Source organism: Aotus nancymaae, unplaced genomic scaffold (assembly GCF_030222135.1).
Source record: "Aotus nancymaae isolate 86718 unplaced genomic scaffold, 86718_ANA_hifiasm-v0.15.2.pri h1tg000051l, whole genome shotgun sequence".
Lineage (NCBI taxonomy): Eukaryota > Metazoa > Chordata > Mammalia > Primates > Aotidae > Aotus > Aotus nancymaae.
In genome coordinates this window covers 20,968,832-20,991,193 of record NW_026988465.1, presented here as the reverse complement: position 1 = coordinate 20,991,193, position 22,362 = coordinate 20,968,832, and the positions used below count along the sequence as shown (strand labels likewise).

Sequence of the window (22,362 nt, the reverse complement as noted above, 5' to 3'; positions counted from 1 at the left end):
ACTCTCTTGGTCATCACATTGGGATTGTCTAGTCTGTCTGTTCGGTACGAGGTGCTTATGAAGTCAGGTTAGAGCCATTCTCTATGGTCTGCTGATGTTTACTCTACATCCTAAGCAGCTCTATTATACATAACATGAGAAACTAAATGAAAGTGTGGAGAAATTAGTGGAAAGCCCATTTGTTTCATTACAGTAAGAGCAACTCTGCAACAGGCCACAATGGTGATCTGCATTAAACAGTCGCTACCATTGCTTAAGTACCTATTGGGTGGCAGGCACTGGACTAGGCATTTTTATTTATCTCATATACTTGGGAAAACAACCCTGTAAGATAGGTCTTGTTGGGGCTGGGCGTGGTGGCTCATGCCTGTAATCCCAAAATTCTGGGAGGCTAAGGTAGGTGGATCACCTCAAGTCAGGAGTTTGAGAACAGCCTAGACAACATGGTGAAACCTGGTCTCTACTGAAAATACAAAACATTAGCTGAGTGTGGTGACGTGCGCCTGTAATTCCAGGTAATTGGGAGGCTGAGGCACAAGAATCGCTTGAATCTGGGAGGCACAGGTTTCAGTGAGCCAAGATTGTGCCACTTGACTTTAGCCTGGATGGTACAGCAAGACTGTATATAAAAAGAAACCAGCTAGGTCTCAATGGTCTCTCTGTATCCATCTGTCTATAAATATATAAAGGAAGTGAGCTCATGGAGGTGAAATTACTTGCTCAAGGCTGTACAACATTAATTAGAGGAAATGGGACTTAAATGCAGTCTGTTGAACTTAAAGACAGAGGAGTGATCTGAGGGGAGAGCATTACATTAAAAAAAAGAAAGCCAGTTATTAACCCAGAAAGGAAAACAAAATTCTAATTAAAAAAGAAAATATAGTCATGGTCTACTACTTGACTTAGCTAGAAAAGGTACTTAAATACACTCCCTGTAAGACCATTAGCTAGTTAATGCCTTTGGACTATTTTCCTGTCATCTAAGTGATCTGTGTTGTAATTTTAGTCAAAGGGCCATGAAGAAGGAAGAGAGAGAGAGTGTGTGTGTGTGTGTGTGTGTAAGTATAATGTGCAAATTGGCCGTTATTTATCCATTCCTGAGAAGCAGATTAAGTTTTAGAAGTCAGCGTCAAGGCTTTCATTGGGAGGCAGTTCTCCACGGGTCTGTTGTGATTCTGCACATCTTGTGAGCAGAGGCACTGCTGGCTTTTGTTCTGGACCGTCTCTTCAGGGATATTTGTATAGTGAATGGCCTTGGAAGACAAAGAGAGTGACTTCTTCTGGAACAACTGTTCTCAACTGGTGGTGATTTTGCCTCCAAGGAGACATACAGCGAATTCTGGGACCACTTTTGGTGTAATAACTGGGGGTGTTCTATGGGCATCTAGTTGGCGGTGGCCAGGGCTGCTGTTAATAATCTTGTAATGCACATGACAGTCTTCACAACAAAAAAATATGCAGCCCAGAATGTCACTGGAGCTGAGATTGAGAAACTCTGCTCTGGGGCAAAGGCCAGGTTTCTTTATTGTCCAACATAATAAAGACAATGTCCTCCGATGGTGTAAAGGTCAGGCAGGTTTACTGCCCATTGTGAAAGACTTAATGCCATTGACTTGTACACTTGAGTGGTTAAAATGGTAAATTTTATGTAATGTATATTTTACTATAACAATATTTGAAAAAAAGTTTGGGTGCCCTAAGCTTGAGGTTCTTCTCCTGAAATGCAAAGGACTGTGTGCATACCTAGCCCCCTTCTCATTGTGGGAATTGGGCCTTGGGTGCAGATGCTGATATTTTGGCTACTGCTATTGCATGAGCAATAAAGTCCTTTGTCACTGACTCAGTAGTCTCACGTTTTTGGCCAGCACTCATGAAACTATGGCATGCTAACTGTCTCTTGCTAGCAGGGTATGACTTGAGACCTTTCATAGTCCTTGCTAGCCTCTCCTGGTACCATCTAGCATGCATGTTTGTGTGTGTACATACAGGTGTATTTGCATGTGTATGTTATGGGGCATTGTGGACTAACTCCAGCTAAGAAACAGTCTGAGCTCTGCCCCAAGGTCCAAACTCTTTTCATTGGTTAGAGACAGGTTAAGGATGATGGATCTGGTAGCACTTCGACACCCATGCCCAAACTGAAGATGTTCACATTCTAGCATGCATTTGGGGAGGCCAGAACAAATGTCTTTTCCTAGAGGTGAGTTTAGGTCTAATAAGCCTAAGATACTTTTTCAAAAGTAACCTGTTTTGTGTATGCATGTTCCGAATCAGTCTGGGGTTGGCCATCAGCAGTGGAACACGTCCCTGATTAGCTGATGCCGGTGATTATACTCTGGCACTCATGACCCTGTGTCAATATGCCCTGTTTATAAGATGGTGCTTTTCCAAGCTAAGGAAGTAAGAAATGAGTCTGCTTCGTTTAGGTAAGTAAACTGCCCTGGTAATTAAGGATCAGGCAAGAGAAGTCACCATTTCAGAAACATGGGCCAATAATTATGAAATAACCAAATATGCAATTGTATTTTTGGAGTTTAATTCGACAGAACTGAGCAGAAGATGGAGATAGTAACTTTGGAGTGATTTCTGATTGTTTATTGCTTTTCCTATTTGTAGTTGATTTTGACTAGTAAAATAATGAGAATTGAAAAACATTTTTATGCTAAGTAGTTTCATTAAATAGCATTTAATCCAGCATGATGAACATTAAAACAGTGAGATACTTTTTTAAATTGGAGGCTGTGATATGTTCTATTTTCTTATTTGTTTAAAATTTATTTTTAATAAAAATTGTACACATATTTTTAAACGTCAATCAGTTCAACAAAGATTATAACAAAAATAGCAACCGTTTGCCACACCCCTCCTCACCACAGTTTCTGTTTCATCTAGTTACCTGATTTAAACTATTTCTTACGGAATACTGCTTTATTTCTAATCTGTTCCCCATTTTAATAGCTCTGAGGCACTTGGTTCTTACAAGTGATGGCATCTCATAGTTTAATTTAAAATTATTTAAAAAATTATTTTAATTAAATTTTTAATTTAAAAATTATTTTATTTTTAGATGTACATAAAAGAATGGAGATCCCTTTAATTGAGTGGTATCTCAAATTTGATAAAATCTTGATTTTATTTGTTTTATTAACTTTCTTGATTTGCCTTGCTTTGTATATATCTTAATTTATTAACTTTTTATCTAATTACTATGGAAGATGATTATTTAGATTTTTCTAACCAAACTCTTCCCCCCATCAAAAACAAGGCCACATGCATACAAACGCATACAGATGCCTTTCCCTTTCTTTTTTCTTTCCACTATCATTTTGTAATACTTGTGGTTAAGTTCATATTTGTACATTATTTCTACTTGGTGAGTATTATTCTTAGTTGAACCATTTAGTGTACTCTAGTTATGTTTCCTTTCTTGGGTAACCTTTTTTCCCTCTCGCCTCGGTTAATAATTGACTGTTTTTTTTACTTGCTTTGTTTTCTATGTACCTATTACTTAGCCATCTCCAAACTTTGCAAGAACTTACTGTCTTCTACACATTCAGTGATACTGAAGTCTTTATTTTTTCTCAATCCCTCCAGTCAGCCGCCTCAAGCTGGTAGTTGTTCTCTAGATCTGCTTTTCAGAGTTGTCCTGGTATTTTTCTTCACCATTATTTTGAGAATTTCCTTTACTTCCTCGGTGGATGATTCTTATTTTTTTGGATTCTGTGTCTTCCTCTATCTTGGTCTCACCTTCATTTTTTGTGGAACTCACCTCTAGTTGCCTCCAGAGAAAAGCTTCATAGGAGACATTGTTCTGAGACTTTGCATGTCTGAAAATGTCTTTTTTTTCTCCTCTAATCAAACTTGACAGTAAGTATGGCAAGGTATACAATTCTAGGTTTGATATAATTTCTCTCAGAATTGTGAGAGGATTACTCAGTTTTCCTTTCCATTCAGAATGGTAGTTGAGAAGTTTGATGGCATTCTGTTTCTTTCAACATAACCTTTTTTTCTTTCTCTGAAGGCTTTTAAACTGTTTTCTTTGTTTCTGGTATTCTGAAAATTTCCAGTTATGTGTCTTGGTGTCGGCCTTTTTGCTTATTAGACTGGGTAGTCAATGGGCTTTTTAATTCTTAAAATGCGTGCTTTCAGTTTCGGAAAAAAGTACTATATTGTTTCTTTGATAATTTTCTTCTCTTTATTTCCCTACTCTCTTTCTAGAAGTCCAGGAATTTGAATACAGGGCATCCTAGAGTGATTATCTAATTGTCTCTCCTACTTTTCATCTCTATGGATTTTTTTTTAAAACTTTCTCACATTAAAAAAAAAAAGCCTCAACTTTTATCCTCTTTTGATTATTTCCTAGTCATTATATTTTTAACATCTAAGAGCTCTTTCACATTCTCTGAATGTTCATTTTTATAGCATCCTATTCTTGTTTTATAAATGTGATATCTTCCCTTTTCTCTCCTAGGATTGATGCTCTATTAATTTATACTTTACTTTCTTGAACTATGTTTTTTTCTTCTAAGTTTCTTTTTTAGTTTGTCTCTTTCTGTTTTGATCTCTGTATCCATGTCAGAGTCTTTCCTTGGCTGGTTAGATTTTAGAGTGAAGCATGAAGGACTCAGTGTGCATAGGCAGAGAAAGTGTCACTGTAGGGTGATTGGTTTTGGCCATTTCATTGGCAGACTTCCTCCAGTTTTTAGTGTCTGTAAGTATCACTCTTCTGGGGTCTGTTTCCTTTGAAAGGAATCTTTCAGTCGTTTGCCTTGTTGATAAAAACCTAGCTGTCAACATTTTGGGATCTGACTGTGAGAAAGAGATGTGAATCAAGAGATTTATTCTTCTCAGTTTGAGTATAGTGCCCTTGTTCTCAGCTGTACGTGAGTCCAGCTTCCCTAAGGTTCTACATCTCCAGAGAGCAAATCTCCCATGTTTCTTAAGGGAGGTGATCTCGGTGGATCTATTTGCTTCTTGTAAAGACTCTGAGCCAATCCACCTATTTTTAGCCACAGTTATCTGTGCCCCTTATTTCACAGGCAGATGGTGCCCCCATCCCCAAGCCTTCTTCAGGTTTCTAAGCATGCAGGGGCTTGCCTCTTGGCTTCCTTTGCAGGCTGGAATTTGAGCTTCCTCAGGTTTGCCGTCACCCATCCATTTGCCCCACAACCATTTGCTTTACTGTTTCCCAAATTTTGTGGCTGATATTCCCTTTCTACTCTTCTGTGTCCTTAAGGGTTCATCCTTTTAAAATTGCCTTTACTGATGCTTTAGAGGGGCATCTGAAGGGAGCTAAGAAAAAAACTCCCATTTGTTCAGTCTGTTGTGTTTAACAAGAAACCACTTTAATCCCGATCCATCAGAGCTGTTTTCAGAGAATCCATAGTAGGGATGGCAGCCTGTGACCAAATTTGCTATGAGGGAATCTTCTTTGCCTGGCACAGGGCTGACAACATGTACATCTCTCTAGCAGGCAGTGTGTTCTTCAGTCTACCACAGTCTGCAGCAGTCCCTATTAGCTATTCTCTCTCTTCAATTATAAATTTATGTTTTTTGACCTGCCCCCAGCATCATTTGAGCTTGCGACTATTACATGTACATAACATAATGCTGTTTTGAAGAATCTGCAGGTTAGAGGCTATATCCAGAAATAGGAGGTTTAAAAACCAAATATGCCTGTTGCCCTAGTTTTGTTCTCCATGCTCTGAGTTGGTCTCATCGTTGACTCTACCTGCTACTAATGGAGAATCAGCAGCTACCTGCAGCTCCTTTTGTGAAAGGTGAGCAAGATGAAGAGCTTTATGTGTTGCTTTTCCATATATGATAAAATATATAGAAAGATAAAGGAGGCTGCTTTCTGTGACAGGCCCCCAAATTGACTTCAATGAGAAATGCATTTACTAAACAGAATTATAAAATATTTAGAACCAGAAGGGAACCTGACTTAAGCTTCTTATTTTGCCATTGAAGAAACAAAACCCCACAGTGGAGAAAGCCATTTTCCCGCAGAGACATGATCTCCTAGTAGAGTTAACACGGGGGTCCTAGCTTCAGTTTGGTCTTCTCCTTTCACATCTTAAGGAAGAGAAGTGAGAAGATGAGGGGCTTCTAATTAGCCCATAAAGGGCAATGTATTCTATCTGAGGACCACTCAACCTTCACTGCTGTTCCTGATCTAAAAGGGATTATGTGAAACTGGTGTATTAATCATGCTTTATTTTCAGTTTAATCTCTTACTGAATCATATTCGCATTAGGCACTACAAGCATTGCACATGGCTGAAAGGGTTAGAATCAGAATGATCAGAGTTCTTCATTTCTCTATGCATCATCAGTAAGGCTTTTTTGTGGCATCATGTTTGTAGATTTGTATTTCAATGATAGAAATGGTGTTAAACATTAAAGTGTAGCCCTCAGGGATTTCTGATATCAGTGAAAGAAAATCAACATTTACTTGTAACTTGAAAAAATTTGGTGGGGAATTTTTTTCTAATGATAATTAAATATTCTCATGGCATTTAAGTACGTTTTCATTTTATCATATATTTTCATATGGGTGTCACAGGAACTGGTGGGGCTTCCGGGTCCCGGGTGAGACAACTTCCAGGCGACTGGCCACAGATGCAGTCTTCTTCTGTACTTACAGGGTCGTGTCTCTGAATATAACCACCCTTTTTGTAGGTCTTTGTGCTTTCAAACCACATCTAACCTCCCTGCCTTGTTTTTTGTGAAAGTGAGCCTCTAAAAGCTGAAAACAAGAAGTGGTACTTTGCTATCATAAAAAGTTGAAACTGATTATTTCAAAACACCTCATTCAACTTGGGTAGGAGATGATATTGGTTTCCATGGGAACAGAAATAATAAAAACAAGTACGATGACTTCTGTATTTTCAGCATCTATGCCTGAATGCTGCCATAAAAATCCACAGAAATGTCTTCTACCTCAAAACCTGTAACAAATCCACCGTTCCCCAGATTTCAAATGTAGTAAATGTTACATGGAAAAAATGGACATCTAAGGTAGTCTTTTTCATGTTTATTGGTTTTGATCTCCAATTTCTAGGTCTATGTTATTTCAGGGACAGGGAAATAATGGGTGTGAATGAGGAGGAGGGCTGCATGGTGAGACAGGACATCTTGACTAAAAAATTCTAACTCGTGCTGTTATTTTTGATAGCAAAGGCCATAAACATTAAAATAATATCCCCCAGGAATTCTGATGTAAATATAAGAAATATCACGTTTACTTCTAAAGTGGGCTGGACATTAGCTGTGGTCGCTCTTAGATGCCTTTCCCCATTTCTAATTTTTGCTGCTGCTGTTACTGTCAGAGGTGTGATATGAGTTTAAAGTGTAAGTCATTTGGGCAGCCCCATCTGCCTGTGGAAATACCTTCCAAGTAATTGATGCCTTCAATATTTTGTGGCTGATTTCCATATAATTTCCATATTCCATCTTCTTTCCCCTTACACTCAGGAATCCTGAGTTAACCTTAGTAACTGCATGCATATTCTCTTGAAAACCTGAATACTTAACGATTTCCCCTGAGCCATCCCCGCTAGGATGTAGCCAGTGATAATAACTACCAGACCTTTTCTGTCTTCCCATCCAAATCAACCATTTTCTCAGAATGTCAGTTACAAAATAAATAGCAAGGTACACATGGAGGCAAACTCAGGCAAAATGCACTCAAAATGCCAACGCTGGTGTCATGTTAAGGAGAAAATCTGGCATAGCTTTTCTAATAAGACATATTAGGAGCAATTACTTATAATAAATAATGTGTTTCTTAAAAGGTAGAAGTCCTGACTTTCTTACAAAAACCTGTCTGTTTAAGGGTACGTATTGTCTGTAATTGTACATATATTTTTAATCTGTGTAACATGCCCATTAATCTAGTTGCACTCTGGATGCGTGCCAGAGAGGCTGTGAGGCTGGAATCATCTAAGTTTAAATGACATCTGTGATCATTGTTATACTACTATGTACATTAGTTTAATGGGGATTTAAGACAGAATATAATGAATACCCTTTTTTGACTCCAGTGAAACAGAAGAATTGTGCTTTATACAGAGTATACTATTACACAATTACTCATAGGCATGAGCTAGTCCTGAAGTTTCAAGATGTATGTACTCCTTAGAGAAACAATTTCTACCTGAAAACAGGTTCTCTTAAAAATTGTGATCACAAAATTGACTGAAATTTGACATAAATGTCAGAGGGGTGAAGACTTTGAGCATAAAGTATAAAAATATAAAATATAAAATCTTTCTGATTTATTGCTTTTGCGGTGATGGGTTTCTTTTTGACATTGACTCTTAATAAACAGTGGCATGGTGATGTAATTAGAATAAATCTTGTAGAACCGTCTTTATGGCCAGAAATCATTGTCAGCAGTCAGTCCTTCCATTGTTTTCCAACTTTCAGTAAATTGGTAATTTTTAAGATCAAAATGCAACCTTCATTTAAATAGACGTGATTTCAGGGCGCCATTACAACGAGAACTGTTAACCCAAAATGATTTTTTAAGTGGGATATTCACGAGCATACTGTGTTATACGTGATTTACAGCCCTACTGTGCCCAGTCTTATCTGGGGACCAGCATTGTCAGCATCACAGAAGCTGTGAAAGAGGCAGAGCCTCCAAACTTGTGTCTCAGACTCTGCATTTAACAAGATCCCCAGGCGACAGTGAGGCACTGGCCTAGGAGCCACTAGGCTGGAAGTAACTCTTGAACATCCGTTGAATTTAGCATAAATATTTGTTTCCTCTGTACTTTATCTTAGGAAAATATTTATTACAATCTAATGGTCGAAGAATTCAAATCCTTTTATCACTACTTGAGGAATTTTGGACAAGTTTACCTAACTCCCTATGCGTCAGTTTCCTTGTCTGCAAATTAGGATCATAATGGTGTTTTTCTCAAATAATTGTTGTGAGGTTAGTGGAAATATGATTATGCATATGAGGTGCTTAGGCCATAGTACCAGGCACCTGGTGGGCTCTGAATAAATGTGAGCCTTGTCATCAGTGCCTTCTTGAAGACACATATGAGGCTTTTACCTGTGAGAGGTACATTTGTGTCTTGCTGAAGATGAATATCCAGAGTCAGTGGTGATAGGAACAAAGATAAATAATAGAAAGCCCTTCAAGAAACTTCCAGAAGGCCTCCATAGTGCCAGGGCTGATATTTCCCCTTTATTCTATAATCATTCCAAATATTTTGGGGTATCTACTCAATAGCAATTTATATTCGCTAAAAGTACTAGAAGGGCACAGGTGAGGAGTGACAGTCACCTGAGGAAGCAGGAAGGCTTTCTGGAGAAGGTGGTTCCACCCACGGGGAAGAAGGGCATCCTGGGTGAAGGTGTAAGGCACGACATGGGTAATGGGAGGCCCCAAGTCTGAGACCAAGGTGTTGGCGGGGTTGTTCTCAGGCCTCTCTTCTTGGCGTGACATGAGTCAGATAGGATTAGGGCCCACTCTCATGACCTAGTTTTTACGTAATCGCCTCCAAATACAGTCACATTATGAGGTACTGGGGTTAAGACTTTGACATAAGAATTAAGAGAGAGGGCACATTTCAGCCCAAAAAAGTGGGAAGATGGGGTTTGTCTCTGATTTGATACTGCTTAACAGATGAAAAGGATAACATTAAGGGAGCAGAGTCAGCTTTTCAAGTCTGAGTCTGTAAGAAACATAATCAGTGATGAGCAGACCGGGGAGAAAAGCAGAGACATGGCTCCCAGCTCCGCCCAGCAGCCCCTCTGCCTCTTTATCCACTGGTTATAGATTAGGGGTCAGCCTTAGTCAGGTGCCTCGTTACTATGGTGACCGCTGTATGTGAAAGAGCTCTGAGAAGCACAATATGCTAACTAATGTTTGGCATTATTTATTGCATCCATAACTGGCCGCTGCCAGCCTGTCATTCCAATGGAAGATAGAGTCATTTTTTGCTTAGGTGCGTGTACTTATGTATGGAAGTTATCCTTGTTTAGTGTCTCATCTGTACATTCATATTACTTTTGAAAGTATTAGTAGATAGTAGTTTGGAAACAACAACCGCAAGCTATTGGGTGGTAAACTTGTTGTGAAACATGGACGCCAGGGAACTTGGAAGCAAAGAATAGACATAAGTGAGAGTGAGGATGATTAGGCCATGTGAGTCAGACCCAACGGTCTAAATGGACTAGAGCTTCCCAGGGTTGGTAATAGCTCGGAGTTTGTGTGAGGGGTACCAGATTCCTCTTCAGTAGTTTTTCTACAGTGAGAGAGGAGTGAGGGGGTGGAGGAAGGTGCAACTTGTTCCACTTTTGCCTCTTGTATTTCTTTTTTATCCTAAAGAATAGTTATGTAGAAGAAGGAGTGCTCTTTTCCTTCTTTGCAGACTCTCACCGTGGTATAGATTTTATCTGTGTGTGTATATTTGTGTGTGTGTGTGTGTGTGTGTGTGTGTGTGTGTGGATGGATGGATGGGTGTAAAACCCAGTGTTCCTTCTGGGGATGATTTGATTGATGTATACACTGGAAACATCTTTAATAATTTAATGTCTGCTTCAAAGGAGATTACACCAAAAAGCACATTGCTTTTCATTTATTCATTACAGATTTGTCATAGCAGCATTTTTTTTGCCCTGAATTGTAGTGTCATTGTAATAATAAATTTTGTTTCAGACTCAGGATATTTTAAAGGATTATAAGCCTTTTAACTAATATTATAGTCTTATTTAAATTGATCATATTGGTATTTCAGCACCATAATCTTGTATTTCTTAAAGTTGAGCTAACCAGATGTGGCTTCATTTAATGACTACTAAAATAGCTGTGCTGGGGAAGTTTAATAGGAATAATGGGATGAAAGTGCAATACTTCTTATTAGTACTGGCGGTAATAATGGCTCAGAGTCAGGGCCTGAACTTAGAACCAGTTGTCTTCTTCCCTAAAAAGAAATTAGGGTATATATCAGCCATTTGCATTAAAAGGAGAAAAAAATGTCTATGTGTTTGGGAATTCTAGATAAATTAAGAGATAAGGCTGAGAAACATAAAACTAAAAATTAAACAATAACACATTATTTTGCCATTTTAAGTATAAATCCGGATATCAGGGAAGGAAAATAGACATTTTCTTACTTAGGTGTGATCACCTTAACATCCTTAGCAAGCACTTGTGATACATCCTCAGAGAGGTGAGGACCGTATCCAGAATCCTAAACTATTACAGTAAATTACAAGTTTTTTGTTATTAATTATTTTATTAAGAAATTCTATAAAACTTCTCTTTAAAACTAAAAAAAGTTGCTCTGAATAATAGGGCAAGTTTAGGCATGGTAAGGATCAAAACCATTTCTAGGAGAGTGTTTTACAATTATTCAATTGTCGGAGGTAATTTAAAAAGAAATCTATTGGCCATTAGTGCTGTCGTGTTTTGGGGGTTTTGTTCTATACTGCTTCAGGTACTCTGCTAGACAATCCTTATAATGTTTTCCTTCCTAGATCACACCAAAAGTCAGCGATAGAAATCCCCAAAATATTTTGTTTCCAGGTCAGTAATTCTTTTTTTTGAGATGGAGTCTTGCTCTGTCACCCAGGCTGGAGCGCAGTGGCGTGACCTTGGCTCACTGCAACCTCCACCTCCCAGGCTCAAGCAATTCTCCTGCCTCAGCCTCCTGAGTAGCTGGTATTACAGGATTGTACCACCAAGCCCGGCGAATTTTTTGTATTTTAGTAGAGACAGGGTTTCATCATGTTGTCCCCAGGGTGTTCTTGGACTTCCAGGCTCAGCAGTCTGCCTCTAAAGGGCTAGGATTACAGGCGTGAGCCACCATGCCTGGCCTCAGGTCAGTAACTCTTTACACAGTAAAAGTAATGTTGCCTACTGCAGATCTCATATTTTCTGGCCATTGAAAGTACCTGTGAGTGTCCTTACAGTAGCACTTTGTTTGGTTATTAATTTAAGGGAAGTTACTAGGACTGTGGGATAAGACTGCCTTTGGTTTACACCCTAGCCCTACTTGGTCACCTGCCCTGTGATGTGGGAAGTGTGAAGCGACTTCTCATTTTCTCTGTTTGTCTAACAGGTATAAGAAATGTAACTCATAGGGCTGTTGTGAGAGTTGCATGAAATGCTGAGTGTGATGTCTGGCACAGAGGGGTCCTCAGCGTTTGCACTTCCGTTTGCCCCTCCTTTCTCACCTGTCACTACCTGCAAACACTGTTGACACAGAGTTGTAGAAGTCTCTGGCCAAACGCCCCACCTGGAAGCACTCTTTGATCTCAGAGACAGTGGTGTTTATCTCTGAATTGGGAACTGGAAGTACTGCCTAACACAGATGGGTGCCCTAGGCCCAATCACTGAAGCAATGAGGCCTGAGAGTCCCCTACGTGTATCTCAGGGTCCCACAATGTCCATGTATGCCATCCTGCAGAGTCCACGGAAGGAAACTTGTCTGTGGGCCAAAGGTCTGCAGGCCTTTTCCTGGCTTCTTCTGACATGTTTGTGGGGAGCCATCCACTGTTTTCTCTAGGCGGGTTTGTTATTCTTTCCATCCCCTTGGAAGTCCCCTCTCTGTCTTAGTGTCTTGGTAAAGGAAAACTCTTGCCTTCCTGGTGCGGGCTCCTTTCCTGAACTCCCTAGAAGTCCTTGCTCTTCAGTGATGCAGAAATGTAATCTTTGGCTCAGGACATTACTTTCTGCTCTATTTTTTTGTGTGTGGTAATTTAGTCATAATGCAATATTTATCATCTTTACCAGTTTTAAGTGTACATACAGTTCAGTGGTATGAAATACATTCACAATGTTGTGTAACCACCGCCACCAGCCAGCTCCGAAACTCTTTTTGTCTTGCGAAACTGAAACTCCATACCCATTAAATAGGAACTCCCAATTTCTCCTGCCCTCAGCCTGGCAACCACCATTCTACTCTATGTCTCTGTGAGTCTGACTGCTCTATGTACCTCACATAGGTAGAATCATACAGTATTTGCCTTTTGTGTGACTCACTTATTTCACTTAGCATAATATCTCTGTTTCACCCATTTTGTATCAGGATTTTCTTTCTTTGTAAGGCTGAACAAGATTCCATTGTACGGATTCACTACATTTTGATTATCCACTCATCTATTGATGAACATATGGGTTGCTTCCATATTTCCAGCTATTTTGAATAATTCTGCTATAAACTTGGGTGTACAAATATCTCTTTAAGACCCTGCTTTCAGTTCTTTTGGGTGTTTACCCAGAAGCGGAGTTGCTAGATCATTTAGTGATTCTGTTTTGAACTTTTGGGAGAAGCACCATACTGTTTTTCAGGTGGCTGTAGCATGTTGCTTCTCCGCCAAAAATGCCCAGGAGTTCCAGTTCTCCACATCCTTGCCTTATTTTCTTCTGTTATTTATTTATTATTTATCTATTGTCATACTGATGAGTGTGAGGTAGTATCTTATTGTAGTCTTAATTGCATTTCCCTAATTATTAGTAACATTGAGGATCTTTTCATGTGATTATTGGCCATTTGTATATCTTCTTTGCAGAAATGTCTATTCAAGTCCTTTGCACATTTTTGAATGAAACTTTCTGTTGTTATTGTTTTAGGTGTTCTCTGTATGTTCTGGATATCAAGCCCCTGTCAGATAAATGATTTGCAAACATTCCCTCCTATTCTGTGAGTTGCCTTTTGACTCTGTTGGTACTGTCTTTTGAAGTGCAAAGATTTATTTTTATGAAGTCCCATTTATGTATTTTGTTGTCGCCTATGTCTTTAGTGCCATGTCTAAGAAATCATTGCCAAATCCAATGCCATAAAGCTTTTGCCCGATGTTTTCCTCTAAGGGTTTATAGTTTTAGGTTTTAAATTCAGGTCTTTCATTCATTTGGAGTTAATTTTTGTATATATGTTAGGTAAGGATGCAGCTTCATTCTTTTGCATGTAGGTACCCAGTTGAAAGACTGTCCTTTCCAGCACAATTTGTTGAAAGATTGTCCTTTCCCTGCTGAATGGTCTTGGCACCCTGTCCTTTCCAGCACAATTTGTTGAAAGACTGTCCTTTCTCTGCTGAATGGTCTTGGCACCCTTGTCAGAAACCATTTGACCGTATATGTGAAGGTTTATTTCTAGACTCGCTGTTCTATTCCATTGGTCTATACGTCTGTCATAATTCCAGGACCACTCTGGTTTTGGTATTATAGCTTTGCAATAAGCTTTGAGATAAAGAGGTGGAAATTCTCCAACTTTGTCCTTTTTCAAAATTGTTTTGGCCATTCAGGGTCCCTTGAGACTCCATTTGAATTGCAGGATGGGTTTTCTCTTACTGCAAAAAACGTCACTGGAGTTTTGACAGGGATTGCATTGAATCTGTAGATCACTTTGGGTAATATTGACGTCTTAACAATATTAACTGTTCTAATACATGAACATGGGACATGTTTATTATGCCTTTTATTATGCCATTTATTATGTCTTTTAAATTTTCTTTTGGCAATGTTTTGTAGTTTTAATTGCACAAGTCTTTCACCTCCTTTGCTAATTCCTAAGTATTTTATTCTTTTTGATGCTATTGTAAATGAAATTGTTTCTGTAACGTCCTTTCTGTTAATGTAGAAACGCAACCCATTTTCATGTGTGATGTATTCTCCGTTTTGTTTTTATAATGACAATGCTGATCTTTCCCTTGCCAAGCTCTCCTCTCCTTATCACTTCAATTGTGTGTGTGTGTGTGTGTGTGTCTCAGTGCCTTGCTAAGCTTGTTCCTTTGGAGAGAGGGTGAGACAAGAGTCTGGTAGGGAGACTGGAAATGTTACTCTCTTTGTTAGAGATTGGAGACTTTTCTCATTTTCGTTCATTTAGCTCACATACATTAAACACCAGAAACTTCTTACCAAGCGTTGTGAGTTGTGTTTGTACATCTTTTGCCTTTTAGCACCAGCTGGCAGATCCATCCCCCTCTGGACCTGAGTTTCTGTCCAGCATTCTGCATTTGTGAGGGATCCACCCTGATGACATGCTCAGGGATAGCTAGGACTCTCCACTATTTGACCTTTTACATCCAAATAAAATTTGAACAGCTCAACCTCATGGCATCTTTTAATCTGCATAATGACAAACACTATGGCTTTTCCAATATCTAAGAACAACTATTTTTTTCCCTTCTTTTAAAAAATATATATTTGGTGGTATATAATTGTAGTATTGGGATGCGAGATTAAAATAATTCACCAAGACAAAAGTATGCCAAATTGCAGGGTCTTTATTGCTGGCGACCGCGGAGGACTCACGTCTCTCTAACCCACGGCCCCGAGGGGGGAGTGTCAAGGCTTTTTATACCCGAAAGACCACCTTGGGAGTGGGGTTGAGGAATGGGGAGGGGGATCAACGGGCCCCAGACATTCCGAGGGCTGGTGGATTCTGTAAATCATCTCCTGGGCAGGGACAGGGGGTGGGGGCCTCCGGACATTCCGAGGGCTCGGGGGCTTATTGTCACTTTAATTGCTACATAAATGATTCACAAAAGTCAAGACAAACATTAGTTTACATATTGGGTACCGACAAAAGTCAAGATAAACGTTAGTTTACATATGGTTTGGGTACCGGTGGAAATTACAGATCTTAGTTCACAGGGGCCAAGATGAGATTAGCTTGGGCTGTGCATTCTGATAAGCAAAGGCCAGCAATTCTATCAGTTACTGATGAGAAAGGTAAACAACTTCACCTGGTGGACATTATCCAGAGCAGACTAGCAGTCTTATTTACAGAAACCAAGTCAGCAGTTATTGCAAGGAGAATGGGGCAGTTATTACAACTCATTTTTGGAGACACAGCTTTGTCTTATAAAATGGCGTTGCTCAGGTTCTGGCTCTAGGCCAGCTATAGCACATAATTAAATCTGAGACTTAATCTCTGACAGACGATGAGAATTACTATTAGTTCCAGCTCTTTCTTCTTCAAAATAATGTGTGGAATTTATTCCAAACTTTCAGTCTACTCCCCTTCATTTCCTTCCTTCTTTACTTCCAAAACTGAAAGCATTATGTTAACTTCTGTAATGTTACAGAAGTCTGGTCAATTGTTTGGTCAGTTAGAAGAGCTGGGCTTCTCGAGTTGAAAGGGGAGTCAGGGATAATTGGGTTCCAAACTCTCATTTTACAGGGAAGGAGAATTAAGTGACCTGTCCATTGTCAGGCAGCTAGACAGAGGCAATAATGAGATCTAACATCAAATCTTTCTACCCTACGATTAACACAAAACTGTGATTTTACTGATAGCATTGAAGAAATATGGTAGCTCCAAGAAAGAATTATTGTAACAAATGGGAAGAGATTTCCATGATTTTTAGGATCTATGATGTGCCAGAAACTATGATACTTTTTATAACTTTTCTCATTTGATCTCCATGGAAGTTTTGTTACATTTCCATTTTACAAATGGTGTATCTGAAACTCACCAAAGTTAGGTAACAGCCAGTAAGTGCCTGGCCAGGACTTGAACCTGGGTTTTTCTCCAAAGTCTTGACTCTGGAAGTTGGCCTCCTGTTCCGTCTTGAAGCAGATTTGTGTGTATCCAAATAACAGTAGAACAGTAAAATGTTTGATTAAGGCTTATAAAATACTTCAGCATTTATTATTCTTTTTTTTTTTTTTTTTTTTGAGACGGAGTTTCGCTCTTGTTACCCAGGCTGGAGTGCAATGGCGCGATCTCGGCTCACCGCGACCTCCGCCTCCTGGGTTCAGGCAATTCTCCTGCCTCAGCCTCCTGAGTAGCTGAGATTACAGGCACGCGCCACCGTGCCCAGCTAATTTTTTTTTTGTATTTTTAGTAGAGACGGGGTTTCACCATGTTGACCAGGATGGTCTCGATCTCTTGACCTCATGATCCACCCGCCTTGGCCTCCCAAAGTGCTGGGATTATAGGCGTGAGCCACTACACTTTCTTGCCCTTAGATCTGCAGGACAATCAATTATTGTGTTTAGAGATAACCTGTCAGCTTCCTCAGGCATTGTGGGGAAAGCTGTCTAAATTCCACATCAGAAAACATGAATTCACAGCCTGGTGCCATTGCCCTCATCCTTAGCACTGAGAATGATAATCTCTGCACAAAGACTTTTTTTTTTTAAACCACCTCCTCTGGGCCACGCACTTTACTAGACGCTGGCCAAGGACCCTGCGGTTTGGTTTTCTGTCTGCCACTGGGGAGCCCGGGTTCTGGAGTCACAGGTTTAGTTAAAACTCTGGCTCTTCCTATGGGATCTTGGGCTCTTCCTGTTTAGTTTTCTCATCTGCAAAATGGGAATGATACCACTCTCAAAGAATTGTTGTGAGGATTAAATGAGGGAATACTTGTCACATGTGGCATATGGTAAGTACTCAGTAAACGTAAGCGCATTCTACACTGTAAAGTACTATGCAAATGTAAGGAGGTTTTACTTGACTGTAATAAGTATTACATTACTATGATGTGCGGTGGAAATTTTCTACTATGCTTTTTATTTTTATCCATTATTCCTTTTGATCCATCAGAGGCTAGCAGAAATAGTCGATGAGGAAGAAGATGGAGAGAAGGCAAACAAGGTTGCAGAACGGAACAAAGACTTTTCAGGAATGAATGGTGACCTGGAAGAGGAAGGAGGTGGGAAGGCTACAGATGCCCCTCAGCAAGTTGAGGAGATTCTGGATCACAGTGAGGAGCGTGCAGGCCCTGGTCGTGTAAATGGAGTCACTGATGAAGAAAATGGTGAGGAGCTAGACCAGGTTAATAATGAGCTTCAGCTGGCCCTAGACGAGGAAGGAACGTCTCAAGGAGATGGCAGTGGACAAGATGAGGTATTCCTACTGCTTTTGCTTACTTATGTCATGAATGCATGAATATGTGTGTGTGCGTACATGCATGCATTTACAGAATTAACCAAGTGTTTAGTACTAGTACTGAAACCACTTACGGTTAGTATGAAAGAGTCAATATCATTTAATCACTTTATTTACTAGTTATTTCAACCATTTAACAAGTACTGCCATTGACCTGTCTGACAGTCCATGTCTGCCCTTCTGCCATTCATACATTTAGCCATTCGTCCTTCCATCTGTCCACCTTCTGCCTCTTTTTACAAGAAAATGTGCAAAGCCTTCTAAGAACATACATAATCAAAGAAATATAAAAAAGTAAAAATAAGTTAAGACCAGAGAAGGTAGAAACCAGAAAAGAATATCAAGACCAGTGAGACCTAGACATGAAATAAAGAATACTGTCTCTATTATGAGTGACTTCTTTGATCTCTAGAAGTACTGAAGTCTAGTTCGATTCTTCTACTTCAGATAGATTAATCAGATTAAACATCCAACACATCAGGCACTTGGTAGTATACAGTTGTATTTATTATACAGAGAGGATAAAGAAAAATGTGGTGAAAACAAAAGAACAAAAAAAGTAATACGTGGTGAAACCTCTCTCTTCCTAACCTGTCCTCCTACGTCCGATCCTGGAGCTGGATGCTCATCAGTCCTGGCATTCTTCCACGGGACAATATGACCCCGTTGCTGCCAGGCTCAAGTTGAGTCTCATAGCATAAGAGGCAGAATGTTCTCCACAACATTCTCACCATCTGCTTATCCCCTCCCTGCCTGTCTGTCCATCAGATCAAGGCCCACCTCTGTCAGCTGTAAATGCTGAAATTGGCCTTGGTCTGCTCATTCCTAACACACACTATGATGAATGAGGTCTACTTGATGATTTGTTGTTGATGCATCTGCGTTATCTTGCTTAGGAAGAGCAAGTTTAGCAGCCAGGTTTCAATAGCAGTACAAAGTTATCTGTAATTCACTATATGGCTTATTCAAACTGTTCTTAACATCTGCATGAAAATGCTCAGCATGTCTCTCAGTTTATCTTTTCTCAAGGTGTGATAATCACAGTCCTATTCTGTAAGAAATTCCCCATATGTAGCTCTACGTGGTCCTCGGTGTCATTTATATGGCAACTGTAATAGTAGGTTTCATAAAACTCTTGGTTGTAGTAGCTTTTGATGAAAGCTTACAAAATGAAATCAAAGTGTAACTCTATGTGGGACTAGATGGTAAGATCCAAGTATGAATTTCTGCAGCAGTCTAGCTTAATTCAATATATGACATAAATAGATTTTACAGAAATGAATGGATTGCCTGTCCTTCCATCTTCCATAAATGTAACTTTAGAAAATAATCCTGTAATTTGCAACAACATGGATAAAACTGGAGGATATTATGTTAAGTGAAAGAAACCAACCAGAGAAAGACGAATACCGCACGATCTCACATATATGTGTAATCTAAAATTGTTAAACTCATAGAAGTAGAAGGTAGAATGGTAGTTACCAGGGACTGAGTTTGGGGGTTGGAGAGATGTTGGTCGAATGATACAAAATTTCTGTTAGAAAGGAGGAATAAGTTCAAGAGATGTATTGTACAACAAGGTGTCTGTAGTTATTAACAAAGTATACTTGAAAATCACTAAGTGGGCAGATTTGAAGTGTTCTCACCACAAAAGATAATAAGTATGTGAGGCAAGGCATACGCTAATTAATTCAAGTGAGCCATTCCACGGTGAATACATATTTCAAAACACCATTTTGTACACTATAAACATACAATTTTAATTTGCCAATTAAATTTATTATTTAAATTATACTATTTATAATTAAATTATTATAAATGAATAATTTATTTTTTTTTAATTGTTATTTTTTATTTTATTTTATTTTTATTTTTAGATTTTTTTTTGAATTGCATTTTAGGTTTTGGGGTACATGTGAAAAACATGCAAGATTGTTGCATAGGTGCATACGTGGCAGTGTGATTTGCTGCCTTCCTCCCCTTCACCTATATGTGGCATTTCTCCCCATGCTATCTCTCCCCAACTCCCCACCCCCCGCTGTCCCCCCAACTCCCCTGCAACAGACCCCAGTGTATAGTGCTCCCCTCCCTGTGTCCATGTGTTCCCATTGTTCAACACCCGTCTATGAGTGAGAGCATGTGATGTTTGATTTTGTGTTCTTGTGTCAGTTTGCTGTGAATGATGGTTTCCAGGTTCATCTATGTCCCTACAAAGGACTCGAACTCATCGTTTTTGATGGCTGCATAATATTCCATGGTGTATATGTGCCACATTTTTCCTGTCCAGTCTATCATCGATGGGCATTTGGGTTGGTTCCAGGTCTTTGCTATTGTAAACTGTGCCGCAATGAACATTCGTGTGCGTGTGTCCTTATAGTAGAACGATTTATAATCCTTTGGATATATATACCCAGTAATGGGATTGCTGGGTCAAATGGAATTTCTATTTCTAGGTCCTTGAGGAATTGCCACACTGTCTTCCACAACGGTTGAACTAATTTACACTCCCACCAACAGTGTAAGAGTGTTCCTATTTCTCCACATCCTCTTCAGCATATGTTGTCCCCATATTTTTTAATGATCGCCTTCCTAACTGGTGTGAGATGGTATCTCAATGTAGTTTTGATTTGCATTTCTCTAATGACCAGTGATGATGAGCATTTTTTCATATGCTTGTTGGCCTCATGTATATCTTCTTTTGTAAAGTATCTGTTCATATCCTTCGCCCATTTTTGAATGGGCTTGTTTGTTTTTTTCTTGTAAATCTGTTTTAGTTCGTTGTAAATTCTGGATATCAGCCCTTTGTCAGACAGGTAGGCTGCAAAAACTTTTTCCCGTTCTGTTGGTTGCCGATTCACTCTATTGACTGTTTCTTTCGCTGTGCAGAAGCTGTGGAGTTTAATTAGGTCCCATTTGTCTATTTTGGCTTTTGTTGCCAATGCTTTTGGTGTTTTGGTCATGAAGTCCTTGCCTACACCTATGTCCTGAATGGTTTTGCTTAGGTTTTCTTCTAGGGTTTTTATGGTGTTAGGTCTTATGTTTTGGGGTACATGTGAAGAACATGCAAGATTGTTGCATATCCCATTACTGAGTATATATCCAAAGGATTATAAATGAATAATTTTTTTAAAGAGGAAAATAGGCTTTTGATAGAAATTGGGTATCCATCAACATCAAGGTTCTATAATTTGGCAATGGCCTGTGGTATGTAATGAGGGTGAATCTAAAGTCTTGGGAATTCAAATGAGGAAGTGCCCTTTTTTGTGTTTTTGAGGCAAAACCTAATGAGGGATTTTTTTTTTTTTTTTTTTTTTTTTTGAGACAAGGTTTCACTCTGTCACCCAGGCTGTGGTCAGTTCAGTGGCTTGATTGCAGCTTTGACCTCCTGGGATCAAGTGATCTTCCCACCTCATCCTCCTGTGAATAGCTGGGACCACAGATGCCGCCATGCCAGGCTATTTTTTTTTAGGTGGATCCTCACTCTGTTGCCAGGCTAAAGTGCAGTGACATAATCTCGGCTCACTGAAACCTCTACCTCCTGGGTTCAAGCAGTTCTTCTGCCTCAGCCTCCCAAGTGGCTGGAATTACAGACTCACACCACCATACCCAGCTAATTTTTGTGTTTTTAGTACAGATGGGTTTTCACCATGTTGGCCAGGCTGGTCTTGGTCTCCTGACTTCCTGATCTGGCCTCCTTAGCATCCCAAAGTGCTGGGATTACAGGTGTGAGCCACCTCACCCAGCTTGTTTTTTTTTTTTAATAGGGAGGAGATCCCATTCCCTATGTTGAACAGGCTGGTTTTGAACTCCTGGGCTCAAGCAGTCCTTTTCCCTTGGCCTCTCAAAGTGATGGGATTACAGGCGTGAGGCGCCACGCCCGGCCTAATTAGTAACAGAGCAGTTACTAACAGAGAGATTTAATCTTACTTTACTTATCTCTTTGTTATAACTGTGATATATTTTATCTTGTTCTCCGTAAGATATTAGTGAAGGTGTATTTTCAGCATACTGAAATATATAAAAAACCAAATTTATGTGGATTATAAGTTAAAATTAATAATTAACTTTTACAGAAGGACTGCTTACTAATAAAATGACTAGAAATTCCATTTACTGTGTAACATTTTGTTCCATGTAACAATTCTTGTACAAAGTGAGAGATGATTGTAGGAAAACAGCTGGAAATACAGTGAATTCACAAGAAACAATTTACATTTATTGAGATAGAACTTTTACTGTATTCAAGATAGAATTTGAGACATTTCACAAAGGAGCAATATGAAAGAAGACATGGCATTAGTAATGTGTGTGTGTGTGTGTAGTCCGCCACCACCATGCCCAGCTAATTGTTGTAGTAGAGATGAGTGTTTCACCATGTTGGCCAGGCTGGTCTCAAACTCCTGACCTCAGGTGATCTGCCTTCCTCGGCCTCCCAAAATGTTGGGATTACAGGTGTGAGCCACCACACCCTACCCCACTTGGTCTTTTAATATTAAATTTGT

At 39.4% G+C, this 22,362-nt stretch overlaps 1 protein-coding gene across 1 annotated transcript in view; it reads left to right on the top strand.

Moving 5' to 3' along the window:
- Positions 1-22,362, top strand: part of DCDC2 (doublecortin domain containing 2) — a 199,110-nt gene that overhangs the window by 169,715 nt on the left and 7,033 nt on the right. Inside the window, exon 9 of the mRNA XM_012458520.3 lies at positions 17,516-17,818. Coding sequence (XP_012313943.2) covers positions 17,516-17,818 — 303 coding nt within the window. The remainder of the gene's footprint in view (positions 1-17,515; positions 17,819-22,362) is intronic.